This window comes from Staurois parvus, unplaced genomic scaffold, assembly GCF_062004578.1.
Source record: "Staurois parvus isolate SC_StPar_1 unplaced genomic scaffold, SC_StPar_1.0 ptg000900l, whole genome shotgun sequence".
In the NCBI taxonomy this organism is placed as follows: Eukaryota; Metazoa; Chordata; class Amphibia; order Anura; family Ranidae; genus Staurois; species Staurois parvus.
In genome coordinates this window covers 1,038,572-1,052,659 of record NW_028318696.1, presented here as the reverse complement: position 1 = coordinate 1,052,659, position 14,088 = coordinate 1,038,572, and the positions used below count along the sequence as shown (strand labels likewise).

Below are 14,088 nucleotides of genomic sequence, written 5' to 3'. Positions count from 1 at the left end.
CGGCTGTAAATAATTTAACTACTCCCTTGAAAGTGCATTATAAATGCACTTATTATGTAAAGGTGCAAGCAGGCACACAGGTTTAGTTATGACACAAGTTCTCTTTACAGAGGTCAATGTGTTTCAGCTCATCAGCAGTGATTGAAGCTCTGCCTAAAAAACAGCTCTAGTTCCAACTCCTAAAATTGTGCCTGTCGAAAACAGAGCCTGTCAAATAACTAGGCCTGTAACAATTGAACTGCATGAGGCATTCTCAGGCCTCCCGGGAAAGGTGACAGGTACACTTACAATTCGATGGATACATATGCACGGCCGCAGGCTCTGAGAGCATGGGAAAACAACTCTACAAACTGCTTCTGCTCAGGATCTACAAGATCACTAAGGGTTATGTAGACTGTGCAAGCTGTACTGTTCGAGTCTTGATTGTGCTCTTCCAAAGAAAAAAAAAAAATAAAGACCTGCCATCCTGTCCATAAAAGCCCATAGGTACAAATTGCTTAGGGGGGTTGTAAATTTAGGTAAACTGCTGCGCTGTTCTCTGCCTTCTGCTGGTCATGAGGAAGATTGGAAATGTTAGCTTTAGGCAGATGCAGAGACCTTCCTGAGACTTGGCTGTGGCCAAAGGCCTATAGAAGGGTTGGAGGGAACATTTATCCAGAGGGAACACCTGGGTCTTACTCCTTAGAAGATCCAAAGCCACCATTATGTGCAGAGACTGCATGGAGTCTGGCGATTTATTAGGAGTCAGTGAGGGGACCAACGCTTGAAGCAAATTTAACTTCACTTACCAAAAGTCTAAAATAAGAACTGTATTGCGCCAAAGTAACATATCATATTCAGTTGTCTGTCCCTAGAGAATTCCAGTAAAAGCCCAGGAAGTCTGATCTGCGAGAGGGCTTTGAGATAATGTATTTCTTAACTCTGCTACTTCGATAAATTACTCCAAATCTGCCAAGTGGCTCCAGAATTCTTGTCAGCAAAGCTAAACACACAGTTGTATTTCATATATTTGAACTTGTATACCAGCTAGTAGATTTATTGTTCAGTTCAGCCAATCTTCAGATTTACACAAGCTTGTCACATTGCCCATTCAGGCAGTTGACACCAATATTCCCAGTTTCAGCTTTGCAGCATCTTGTGTCACCTATAACTATTTTACAGACTGCGCCACAGAGAAAAAAAAAATGCTGAAAATATAAAATTAGAACTGTAAATACTCCTGGCTGCTGCTCTTTCTGATGTTACAATCATCAAAGCTGGCAACTAATGTGTCCCCTACCTGCTCACGGGACATAGAATCAGCAGTAATGATATTAATGATTTGCTATACAGTGAGCAGGCTGGTGGCAGAGCACTGGCACAGGTAGTTGCAAAGCTGAAACAGAAAATAGCGATGTCTCCTATTTGGCAATGCAAGGAACTGATGCATTTCGCCAATATGTTCTTTGCTCCATTTACTTGCTGGGGTGGCATGACCCCCCCCCCCCCCATACTTTGTTAAAACCGAAAAAAAACAAAAAAACAAAAACACCCTTGCCGTACAACCTGGATTAAGATGCACACTGGATTTCTGGCAGATATTTTTCTGTATTGCCAGGAATAAAACATAGGTAATGTTTTTGCATTGCAGAGGTACACTGAAAGTGTTTTTTTTTTACTTTTTTTCCTATGGTAACCTAGCCTTTGAACAGGGCATCCAAAATTGAGATAGATAGAAGTAGTCAAATTCTGACCACAAGGCATCTAAAGCAACCATGTAATATAATACAGTTTACCAGGTCTTGGATGTGGTGACAGTTTTTTCAGACATTTCCTTTAATTTTCACCTGGTGATCCTGGCAAAAACACAGACCTTCTGTGTGCCATAGAAGGTCAACCTTAATCACTGATCCTGGATTGGAATGTACATGCCCTAGTTCTTTTGACCAGTACACCTAAGTCCCTGAAATATTCTGAATATCAGAAAGGAGGAGAAAAAAAAAACAAAAAAAGTAGACATCTACACAAAATGCTACGATTTTACTGGCTGTGGATGTGAAAGTGTTGTAGAACATTTTTCACCCTTTCTTGAGACGGGTATTGAACTTCCGGAATCATCGACTACACAGAGTAGTCTACAGATCCCAAGCTCAAGTCTCCAACTTGCAGTCTTCCAGCAGGCAATAGGAAAAACTCTGCATAGAGAAGAATACATATAGATATCAGGTGCAGCGCTATACCTAAGTGCACTAAATCAATATAAATATAAAGTGCAAACTAACTATTCAAAGTGCTCTAAATATTACCACAAAGTATTATACTTATGTGCAAAAATTGTGCATTAACAGAATGCTGTGCAACCCGTGTATTAAAAAATATAAATAAAGTGCAATTAGTGACAACCAAATCACTGCAATCATTTGTTATACATAATAATAAATCCAAATAAGTTGTTTTTAAAGTAAAAAAGTGTCCAAATGCAACAAAACTTTTCAATCTTCATGCATGTGTTATGTGTCCACACTGTGTAAATCCACACTTTAGCCGTGATGGCCCCTCACCTCCTTGTCACGACCCCTCAGGGTCAGCTCGCTTAAACCAGGACACCACTTTTTAGTAGCTCACCGGGACCTCACCCGCCTCTTATACTCTATCAGCAGTCTCCTCCACGATTCATATACAGACACAAAAGAGACTCACATAGTGTAATCCTGTTTTAATTTGCATAGTAAATGTAAAATAAAATTGCCCACTCACATTTATGTTCATCTCCTCATGAGCCTTCAATACCCCATGCTATGAATCAGGGGAAGTCACGTGTTACCGTGACGCAACGCGTCGGTACGCGAGGAGGATTCTGGGAGCGCGGTGACGTCATTTCCGGCGTGGCGGCCATATTTGAGATCCCTCTATTGAGATACCCATGCAGGAGATTCATAGCATGGGGTATTGAAGGCTCATGAGGAGATGAACATAAATGTGAGTGGGCAATTTTATTTTACATTTACTATGCAAATTAAAACAGGATTACACTATGTGAGTCTCTTTTGTGTCTGTATATGAATCGTGGAGGAGACTGCTGATAGAGTATAAGAGGCGGGTGAGGTCCTGGTGAGCTACTAAAAAGTGGTGTCCTGGTTTAAGCGAGCTGACCCTGAGGGGTCGTGACAAGGAGGTGAGGGGCCATCACGGCTAAAGTGTGGATTTACACAGTGTGGACACGTAACACATGCATGAAGATTGAAAAGTTTTGTTGCATTTGGACACTTTTTTACTTTAAAAACAACTTATTTGGATTTATTATTATGTATAACAAATGATTGCAGTGATTTGGTTGTCACTAATTGCACTTTATTTATATTTTTTAATACACGGGTTGCACAGCATTCTGTTAATGCACAATTTTTGCACATAAGTATAATACTTTGTGGTAATATTTAGAGCACTTTGAATAGTTAGTTTGCACTTTATATTTATATTGATTTAGTGCACTTAGGTATAGCGCTGCACCTGATATCTATATGTATTCACTCATGTTGGTAAGGAGTATTGTGTCAGCAGCTTGGTGAATAGGGCCCCATTTCTAGCGCAGGAAGTTTTTACATTCAGATCTGCATAGAGAAGGCCTAGCATTTATTTCACAGTTTGGAGGCAAAGGAATGCCATTGCTCTGCCACATAAATTTAAAAGTACCTTTTTTGTGTGAGGGAAAGAAGGTTAAACCCAAACAAAACTGACAATCCAGTAATGTGTGAACAGGGTTTAATCTCTGAATTGTTAGAGAACATGAAGAGCAAGAAGGTAGATAAAGCCCAACTCCAGAATTTTTTTTATTTTCAGCTTTGGGTAGAGCTGGGGGAAAAGGAAACATTTTTGACTGGTTTCATTTAGGTCTGTCACTCTACTGGAGATAACTGTTTAACCCAACATCTTCTCCTTGTAACACCTATACAAGAATCAAAAGAGGTTGTCACTGGGAGAGGAGTAACCAGACCACAATAAAAATCTTTGTCCAACATGCATTAAGTAGGTTTGGTTGGAGCTGAGCTTTAATCTGCTATTGGCCAGCTTTAAAGTGGACCTTCTGTGCAGATAGAAGGTCTGCATCCCTACCAGCCCTCTACCACCCAGAAACCTTTTACAAGAAACATAAAAGCTGACATATCCGGATCCCGACTTCTGGAACGTGTGGGTGATGTCATCACCGTTTGCTTCCTCTTGGTCACGCGAAATCTTACAAAAATGCAATGTCCTGCAATGCATCCTCACAAGATTTCAACTGCCCACCTACCCAGGAGTCGAAGGTGACATTACCTGTGCCTCCCCGAAGCTGGGACCAAAGCGAGTACTTTTTATCTTTAACTGCCATTGCTGACTAGTGTTCGAAGGTGCACATCAATACTTCACTGGACACAGTCTTGTTCTAGGTCTTTGACTTCAGATCTTTCATCTTATACCAGTTTAAAACCTTCAAAAACAGGTCCACAACTGCAGCAGCCATATATCCATACTAAGGTGGATCCAGGGACGCTATCAATTTGCAACTGCTTCAGCCATTTTGGTGTGGATATCTTGCCAATGAAGACGCAGAGATTTAAAAAGCCAACATATTCAACTTGACAGCAACCATGCAAAACAGAACTATCAGCTTTTGGTGCAGTTGACCTTTAACTCAACTACTACTGCTACCACCCCCTCCTGCTCCTAGTACAGCTTGCCAGTGCTACTTGTTCCAGTACTTCCTTTAGCAGGTTTGCGCAGTTTGTCTGGGTTTTTACAATGCATACTTGGGTTGTTCCAAATCATGTTGGTTTTCTCCCATTCACACAGCCCCACAGTCCTCTACCCCACCCGTAAGCATAAAAGGCACTGATTTAAAGAGAATCAAAACTAATTCGGTAGGAAAAAAAATCTCACAGGATATAGGTTTTTATAGACTGTTAAATATATATGAAAATTAATGCAAATTTTATCTCGAAGGTCCAAAAACTGTACATAAATTTCATTAGGACATGAACAAGTCAGTTCCAGATGTGGAAATGGCTTAAATACTCCAACGGTTAAATAGGTGGGGCAGGAATCCAGCACAGACTGGATGTCTGTATATTACACGCTTGATGTCACGCTGTCATATCTTCCATGAACCAGGGTTTTTTTCCCCCACTAGACACAGAATTAAACCCTGTATTTCTTCTTATCTGCTATAATTCGGACCAAAAGCTACTGAGATAGAAATAGACCTTTGCACTCAATTAATCCATTCCAAATAATTTGTGTTTTCATTGGCTGAAGCAGAAGGAGGGCAGCCATTTTGCATTGGAGGCTTTTAGGGGATTTTAGGCTCATTTTGCATCTATGTTAGAAAGGCGGCCATGCTGAGGGAAAATGAGGTTTGTGGCTTTAGAGCAAAGATTAGCTTTCTAGGTTTATGAGGGAAGGTGTCAGCCATTTTTGTGTCTGACAGGAACTTTGTTGGTACAGAGATGAGTTTAGCAATCATTCTACATTTTTTTTCAAAAAGGCAACAGCCATTTTGGAAACCTGCCAGGGAACAGCTTGACAGAACCGAAATGAACTCTTCCTTTTCCTTGCTTTCGGTTCCAGTTCAGAAATATACTCAAACGGAAGGCTAACATGCACCATTAAAGACTGATCAATCTAATGGATTTCATGAGATGGAGAAAGTCTATTTCTATAGGACTGGTCAACAACAACACGGACAGATTACACGGCTGGGCGGGCACGGCGTCTTTGATAACGGAGACGGACACCCAGCTTATAATCCCTCTTTCCGACAAAGCCTTTATGTCTCGCTTACGCCCCTGGAGCCCGTCCCGATGCTTAGTCTAGTAAGGAGGGCTCTGCAGGTCGGATTATGGTGGGCCGGTTTGGGGCGGCGGGTGGTCTCCGGCTGCAAAAAGGAAGAAAGGGCGAGAGAAACAATGGTTTTAAAAAAAAAAGGCATTGATATGGAGTTATGAGTGGGAGCCACATAAAAAAAAAAAAAAAAAAAGCCCAATTGCAGCAGTGTCTTGGTATCGAAAAGTCATAAGTAGTGTTATTGATCATGCTCATTCCTGTTAGCATAGCACTTTTTTACTATTCGTTATAATCAGTACAGCTTTTTGAATGTTAATTAAAACAGATTTGTTATGCAGCCATTGGTAATACTGCTACCTCTCCAGATATATTACAAAAATATGGAGCCTCAAGAAGAAGTCTAAAATAACTGCCTGCCTTGTCCACAGCCACCAATCAGACTAAAGTGTTCAGATTCCACTGACAATAGGAATATGAATATCTGAATCCAATTGGCAACTGGAGCCAACACAGAGAACATATCTAAGAATTCTGAGGTCAAGTGTATCTCTGAAGATGGAGGATCTGCAAAACATAAGCCCCTGTTATGCAACCTATGAAAATAAGCAAGAAAACCACAAAAGCAACCACACGCCATTTTATTAGTGCAGATTACAAAAGTGAAAGCAAAATCCTGTCCGATTCCTACATGCAACACATTTCCCGTTTCAAAACCGTTATTACATATAGGGTCCAATATGACAGTAGATGGAGCCATTTTGATTACTGGGACAAGTCCAGCTAAATATTTTGTTTCCATGATGGGGAGGGGTGGCAGTGGCAACTGAGGTTGGACAATTTTTTTTTTTTTTTAGAAAGCAACTACAGCCTGCACTGAAAAGCCTGTTCCCTTCCAGCATACTGCAGAGATGGACCCTTGCTCTCTAAGTGGAAGCAGTGTTTTTCTCCAGAGGTCCGAATGCCTCCTGTTGAGTCACAGTTACAGTTCACAAATCAAGGAGCATGAGCTTTCCTGACAGCAGAGCCACAGGTCTTAGCAGAGGGGTGTTTGATATCCTTAGAGATACCATTTCAGTTATCCAGAGAGCAAGGGTCATTTTCTCCCAGCATGCTTGCAGGGGGTCAGCTAGGCTCGCCCTGCTGCCCCTGCCAACAGTAACTCAGCAACTCTGCTCCCTCTACCATCAGTGACTCAATAGCTCAGATTCCCCTGCTGTCCTTCCCAGCAGTGACTTAAAAGCCTGTCAGTCTTCTAATAACTAATGCACATACAGAGCAGCAGCTTTAAGAGTTGGTAGAGCAGAGTGCTTCTCCTATGCATTTTAAGAATTGCCCCACAGTGCCTGCAGCTAGAGATCAATACAACTGCTTCTTAAAAGGAGATGTACAGCCAATGCTATTTTGGTTGTACTTCATTTGTAAGCCACAGGAATGCAATTCGTTCTGTACTCCTGTGAGCCGATAGTTGGCTAATGTCCACTGCAGGCTGGCATCACTCAGCTGGTCAAGGCTCTTGAAAGATCCCCACCATATGGTCGGGATCCACCCAGAAGCCTAGGTCGGAACCTGGTTCAGCCTCTCAGCAATCCACCAAAAGCCTGAGCCAGCCCCTTCCCGCCCCCCCCACAGCCCAGCACTCCATTGAGTGACAGTCACCGGGTCTCTGCTCTGCCCCTCCAGCACTCACTGCTCTCTGCTCAGAGCAGAGAGGGAGAACTGAGCAATCAGCGGTGTTTAATTGCTCGGTTCTCACTGCAGAGCCAGCAGGGGACAGGTGCAGCATCAGATTAATGCTGCATCCATCTATGTGAGTATAATTTTTTTTTTTCCCATACTTCTCTTTTAAGACTATGTCCTTGAATGGACATAAAATGGCAACTGTTCTACTTAAAGCGGACCACAAATTTGAAAATAATAAAAACAGACACTGTAGTTTCCTATTAAAAATGACAAAGTAACCTAAATCACCTGTCGAATTCTGTAGCCGCATTCATTGCCCCTCTAAGCCAGCTCTAACAGTCCTACTGGCCCATTTCTAGGACATCTAAATGTCCGAACGGAATGTGTTTAAGAAAAGATGATAAAGCTCTACCAGAGCACTTCACTGCTTTTCCTGGTTACAACAGGCCAGTATTCAGGTTGCAGAGAAGCCTAACCGCTTCAATTCTTTATATTATCCCTTTAAAGTGCAGTGCTGAATATGAAGGTAAAATATTTCACCAGTGCAAATTGGATAATGTAAATTTCTCAATCAAACATATATGCAAAAATAGTCAATATATAACTAAGTGGTGTGATGAACAAATATAAATCCATCCAAAAAAATATCAAAGTGACAAAAAAAAAAAAGTGGTCACGGATGCGGCAGTACGACGACAGCAAGTAGGCTCCACTCAGCGCGTTTCGTGGGCATGCACGTCCTCAGGAGTACGCCCATTGCCGACGTTCGAGACAGACTCCACTTAAATAGCCTGTAGGGCACGCAACAGATTGATGGGCGCCATTTTCTTGTAGCTCACAAACAGGGAACGCTCCCAATATGCAATTAACATGAATCACAATAAAGGAGCCATTAATCCGGAGTCTAAAAAGGAGAAAACTCACCGCTAATAGACTAATAACAGCAGTGAATAAAAATGTAAACCAATGTAAAAATTTATATAAATTATAAAAAAATCTCAAAAAAAGAAACCTAAATCCTAAATGGGGGATTAGTTAATATATAGGAATCACTGGGAAGAATTTAAAGGAGACAGTCACCATAATATCCGGGTCCAAAAACGATTGTGGAGCCTGAGAGAGCAAGTGTCAAATCGGTGATACTGTCCCATATTATAATATACAAGTAATTAAAACGAATCAGGCCAAAATAAGTAAAATGAAACCAACCACTGATAAAAAGCAGGCAATTTAAATATATCTGACCACAACAAATGATATAATTATCAAATTACATGTCGACTGTATACAGGATTGATGTTGATCTCAACCATCAAAACACATCAGTTGTTATCAATAAAGCAATCAATGTTGATATCAGTATCCAGGCCCTTAGGACTCAGGGAGCCCATTTCATATATCCACTTGGTGTCAAGTTGAGAAACTGCTCTCCGTTTGTTACACCCTCTCCAGTGGGGATTCAAGATGTCAATACCTATACATTTAATGTCATGTGGGTTCTTATGATGGCAATCCCTGAAATGTTTAGACAAACATTAATTCCTTTATTTCTTGTAACAGTCGTTACGTGGTATATTTAGTAGAATGTTCTTGCAATAAACAATATATTGGAAGGGCAACTAGGCGTATGAGAGACAGAATGGGGAAGCACCAATATACCATCAGGAAAGTCTATAAGGAGCATTCTTTGTGGAAACATTTCAGGGATTGCCATCATAAGAACAAACATGACATTAAATTTATAGGTATTGACATCTTGAATCCCCACTGGAGAGGGTGTAACAAACGGAGAGCAGTTTCTCAACTTCATACCAAGTGAATATATGAAATGGGCTCCCTGAGTCCGAAGGGCCTGAATGTTGGTATCGACATTACTTTATTTTTAACAGCTGATATGTGTTTTGACGATTATATCAACATCAATCCATCTATATACAGTCGACATGTAATTTGATAATTATATCATTTTTTATGGTCAGATATATTTAAATTGCCTGCTTTTTAATCAGTGGTTGGTTTCATTTTACTTATTTTGGCCTGATTTGTTTTAATTACTTGTATATTATAATATGGGACAGTATCACCGATTGACACTTACTCTCTCAGGCTCCACAATTGTTTTTTGGACCCGGATATCATGGTGACTGTATCCTTTAAATTCTTTTTCTAGTGATTCCTAAATATTAACTAATCCTCCATTTAGGATTTAGGTTTCTTTTTTTGAGATTTTTTTTTAATAAAAATGTAAACCAATGTAAAAGTTTATATCAATTTTTTATTTACTGCTGCTAGTTATTTGTCTATTAGTGGTGAGTTTTCAAATTTTTAGATTAATGGCTCCTTTATTGTGATTAATTTTAAATTGCATATTGGAGTGTTCCCTGTTTGTGAGCTACAAGAAAATGGCGCCCGTCAATCTGTTGCGCGCCCAGCAGGCTATTTAAATGGAGTCTGTCTCTGATGTCGGCAATGGGCATACCCCTAATGTGTGTGCGCACGAAACGCGTTGGATGGAGCTTACATACTGACATCAAGCCGACTCGTCCGTGACCTGGAGCGGTGGCCATCTTGGTATGTGTGTTTACACGTTTGTCCAGTCTTAAACATGGATTGTTTTTTTTATCTATTTTAAATAAAGTACTACACTATATATCGATTTCTGAGCTCCTGTGGTGAGCTTTCTTCCTTAAGAGAAGTCCTTTTGGTCAAAGATTCCCAGTCTCCATTTGAGGGATCAATATCATTGCTACTATACCAGTAGCTTTCTGGTGAGTGCATAGTGGTCGTGAGAACGCCCGATGGGAGGGGCGAAACGCGTTGACGCATTTCCGGTTACTACCCCGTACGTCTGACGTCACTTCCGGTGAGTGGAGCGCACGCTGAGCGGTGCGTTCCAGCGGCCATCTTTTGGGATCTGTATATGTGTGGTCTCTGTGGAGCTTCTGCTGTAACCTGGAGCTGTGATGTGAGATTCTGTGAGAGGTTGCCTTACATCTACTGTTCATCTGGAAAGAAGCTGGTCTTAATAAATATGCCTTTTTAAAGCGATTATAATGTGAGTGGCCTTAATCCTTGATTTCACTTATGAATGGTGTTTTGCAATATTACACTATCTGAGTTTTTTTTCTCCCTGGTTGGATGGTGGAGTCTATGCTGGAGGTGAGGATTCCTATAGAGTGGATACCAAAGAGGGTTTAGGATCCCATAAATTCCTAAAAGGCTTTTCATTCACCTTAATCTGGTGAGTGCATTTGATGTTGGTTTTCACGGGTGGAAGGTGGAAGTTTCTTTATAATAGAAGAAGAATTTGAAAATTTCTGTTTGCACAAACTATTTTTGAATTTTGTGTTTATTAATTTTGATGGACTTCACTATTTATTTAATTTTTTATATATGTTTGCACTTTGTATATTGATTTGATATAGAGGTCTATGTTTGCGCTGTTTATTTATATATTTTTTACAATTTGTGTTGATCACATTGCACAGCAGCAGGATAGAACCTATAGTAGGGTGTTTCACTAGGCGCAGGAAGAGTTTTTAGTCATAGTGGTCGTGGACTGTTTCACTGGAAGCCTGCTTGGAATTGAACACAATACTGCTGTGTCTTGTAGTGCCATGGACACATTAGTTTGTTTACCCACACTGATTTTTTTTTTTTTGTCACTTTGATTTTTTTTTGGATGGATTTATATTTGTTCATCACACTACTTACAGTTGTGTCCAAAATTATTCAACCCCCACTGAAATTGAGTGTTTTGGCCAGTTTGACATTGCTTTTGATCATTCAGTCATCTTGCTTACATTTACATTAAAGAGGCACTTGTAGGTCAGACAAATATAACATAACAGTTATAATGAAATAACCACAAATGTCTTTTCTGTGCTCACAGCATTATCAGTTTTATTCAACCCCCAAGTGACATTCAATCTTAGTACTTAGTACAGCATCCTTTTACAGTTATAACAGCTTTTAAACGTGAAGCATAGCTTGACACAAGTGTCTTGCAGCGATCTACGGGTATCTTCGCCCATTCTTCATGGGCAAAGGCCTCCAGTTCAGTCACATTCTTAGGCTTGCGCACTGCAACTGCTTTCTTTAAGTCCCACCAGAGGTTCTCAATCGGATTTAAGTCTGGTGACTGCGATGGCCACTCCAAAATGTTCCAGCCTTTCCTCTGCAACCATGCTCTAGTGGACTTGGAGGTATGCTTGGGATCATTGTCCTGTTGAAAGGTCCAACGTCTCCCAAGCCTCAGGTGTGTGACGGACTGCATCACGTTTCCATCCAATATCTCCTGGTACTGAAGAGAATTCATGGTACCTTGCACACGCTGAAGCTTCCCTGTACCTGCAGAAGCAAAACAGCCCCAAAGCATGATTGACCCTCCACCATGCTTCACAGTAGGCAAGGTGTTCTTTTCATCATAGGCCTTGTTCTTCCTCCTCCAAACATAGCGTTGATCCATGGGCCCAAACAGTTCTAATTTTGTTTCATCAGTCCACAGAACACTATCCCACAACTTTTGTGGTTTGTCCACATGGCTTTTGGCATACTGCAGTCGACTCTTCTTATTCTTTGGAGACAGCAAGGGGGTACGCCTGGGAGTTCTGGCACGGAGGCCTTCATTACGCAGTGTGCGTCTTATTGTCTGGGCTGAAACTTCTGTACCCACATCTGACAAATCTTTTCTCAGTTCCTCAGCAGTCACACGGGGACTTCTCTCCACTCTACGCTTCAGGTAGCGCACAGCAGTCGAAGTCAGCATCTTCTTTCTGCCACGACCAGGTAGCGTTTCAACAGTGCCCTTTGCCTTGAATTTGCGAATGATGCTTCCTAAGGTGTCTCTTGGTATGTTTAACATCTTTGCAATCTTCTTATAGCCATTGCCCTTCCTGTGAAGAGAAATCACCTCTTCTCTTGTCTTCCTGGACCATTCTCTTGCCTTCACCATGTTTGTAACCACACCAGTAAATGTCTAGAAGGAGCTGAGTATCACAGTCATTTTAAAGCTGCCTAATTGGTGCTTATTATGCTTGATTGCTGCTCGGTGACATCCACAGGTGTTTTCAATACCTGATGGAAAGCACCTGTATGAACCTCTGTTCTTCAGAGTGGTAGTCTTTAAGGGGTTGAATAATTGTGGCAATGAAGAAACCACATAAGAACCATTTACTACTGTATTACATAAACAATTGATGTCATTTTAGTTGCATTTGGGTAGTTACAACGTCCTTGTAGGATTTGATTCTGAATACAATTCCAAATGTACACTATAGTCCCTAAACCCCTTTACAGCATTGGGGGTTGAATAATTTTGGACACAACTGTAGTTACATATTGACTATTTTCGCATATATGTTTGATTGAAAAATTTACACTATCCAATTTGCACTGGTGATATTTTTTACCTTCAATTATTTAATATTCAGCGCTGCACTTTATATGTATATTCTATTGTGAGATTTGTCGTCACTGTCTCTTGTGCTAGCAGCTTTGACATTTCATATCAGCGCTCGCTACATATCTGCATGTACAGTTGTGTTCAAAATAATAGAAGTGTGTTGAAAAAAGTCAATAAAGCTGAAAATCCTTCTAATAGCTTTTATTTCCATACACACAAATGCATTGGGAACACTACACATTCTATTCCAAATCAAAACATGAAGAAAAATAACATATTTGTGTTGTTCCTCTAAAAAAAATGGAAGAAAAGTGTATATTAGACTGTTCAAAAAAATAGCAGTGTTTGTATTCTTCTTTACAAACTCAAACATTCACTATATAAACTGAAAAATGTTTGAAGATTTTGCTTTCCTTTTAATCACTTAATATTTAGTTGTATAAGCACTGTTTCTGAGAACTGCTGTACATCTGTGTTGCATGGAGTCAACCAACTTCTGGCCCCTGTGAACAGGTATTCCAGTCCAGGATGATTGATGTCACCCCACACGTTTTCTATCGGATTAAGATCCGGGATTGGGCTGGCCACTCCATAACGTCAATCTTGTTCGTCTGGAACCAAGATGTTGCACGTTTACTGGTGTGTTTGGGGTCGTTGTCTTGTTGGAACACCCATTTCAAGGGCATTTCCTCTTCAGCATGACCTCTTCAAGTATTCTGATGTATTCAAACTGATCCATGATCCCTGGTATGCGATAAATAGGCCCAACACCGTAGTATGAGAAACATCCCCATATCATGATGCTTGCACCACCATGCTTCACTGTCTTCACAGTGTACTGTGGCTTGAATTCAGTGTTTGGGGGTCGTCTGACAAACTGTCTCCGGCCACTAGACCCAAAAAGAACAATCTTACTTTCATCAGTCCACAAAATGTTGCGCCATTTCTCTTAGGCCAGTCAATGTGCTCTTTGGCAAATTGTAACCTCTTCAGCACATGACTTTTTTTCAACAGTGGGACTTTGCGGGGGCTTCTTGCAGATAGCTTGGCTTCACATAGGCGTCTTCTAATTGTAACAGTGCTCACAGGGAACTTTATACCTTCTTTGATCTTCCTGGAGCTGATTGTTGGCAGAGTCCTTGCCATTTTGGCTATTCTTCTATCCATTTGAATGGTAGTTTTTCGCTTTCTTCCACGTCTTTCAG

General features: G+C 40.8%; 1 protein-coding gene across 6 annotated transcripts in view; it reads right to left on the bottom strand.

Annotated features, from left to right (window-relative positions):
• DNM2 (dynamin 2) overlaps window positions 1-14,088 on the bottom strand; it is a 244,936-nt gene that overhangs the window by 19,518 nt on the left and 211,330 nt on the right. For 4 of the 6 annotated variants that reach the window (XM_089656333.1, XM_089656334.1, XM_089656335.1 and 1 more), the window contains one exon: window positions 4,893-5,890. The exons of the other annotated variants lie outside the window; for them this stretch is intronic. In XM_089656333.1, coding sequence (XP_089512459.1) covers window positions 5,821-5,890 — 70 coding nt within the window. In that variant the 3' untranslated portion in view covers window positions 4,893-5,820. Of the gene's footprint in view, window positions 1-4,892; window positions 5,891-14,088 lie in introns of those variants that run through there. 6 annotated transcript variants of the gene reach the window in all.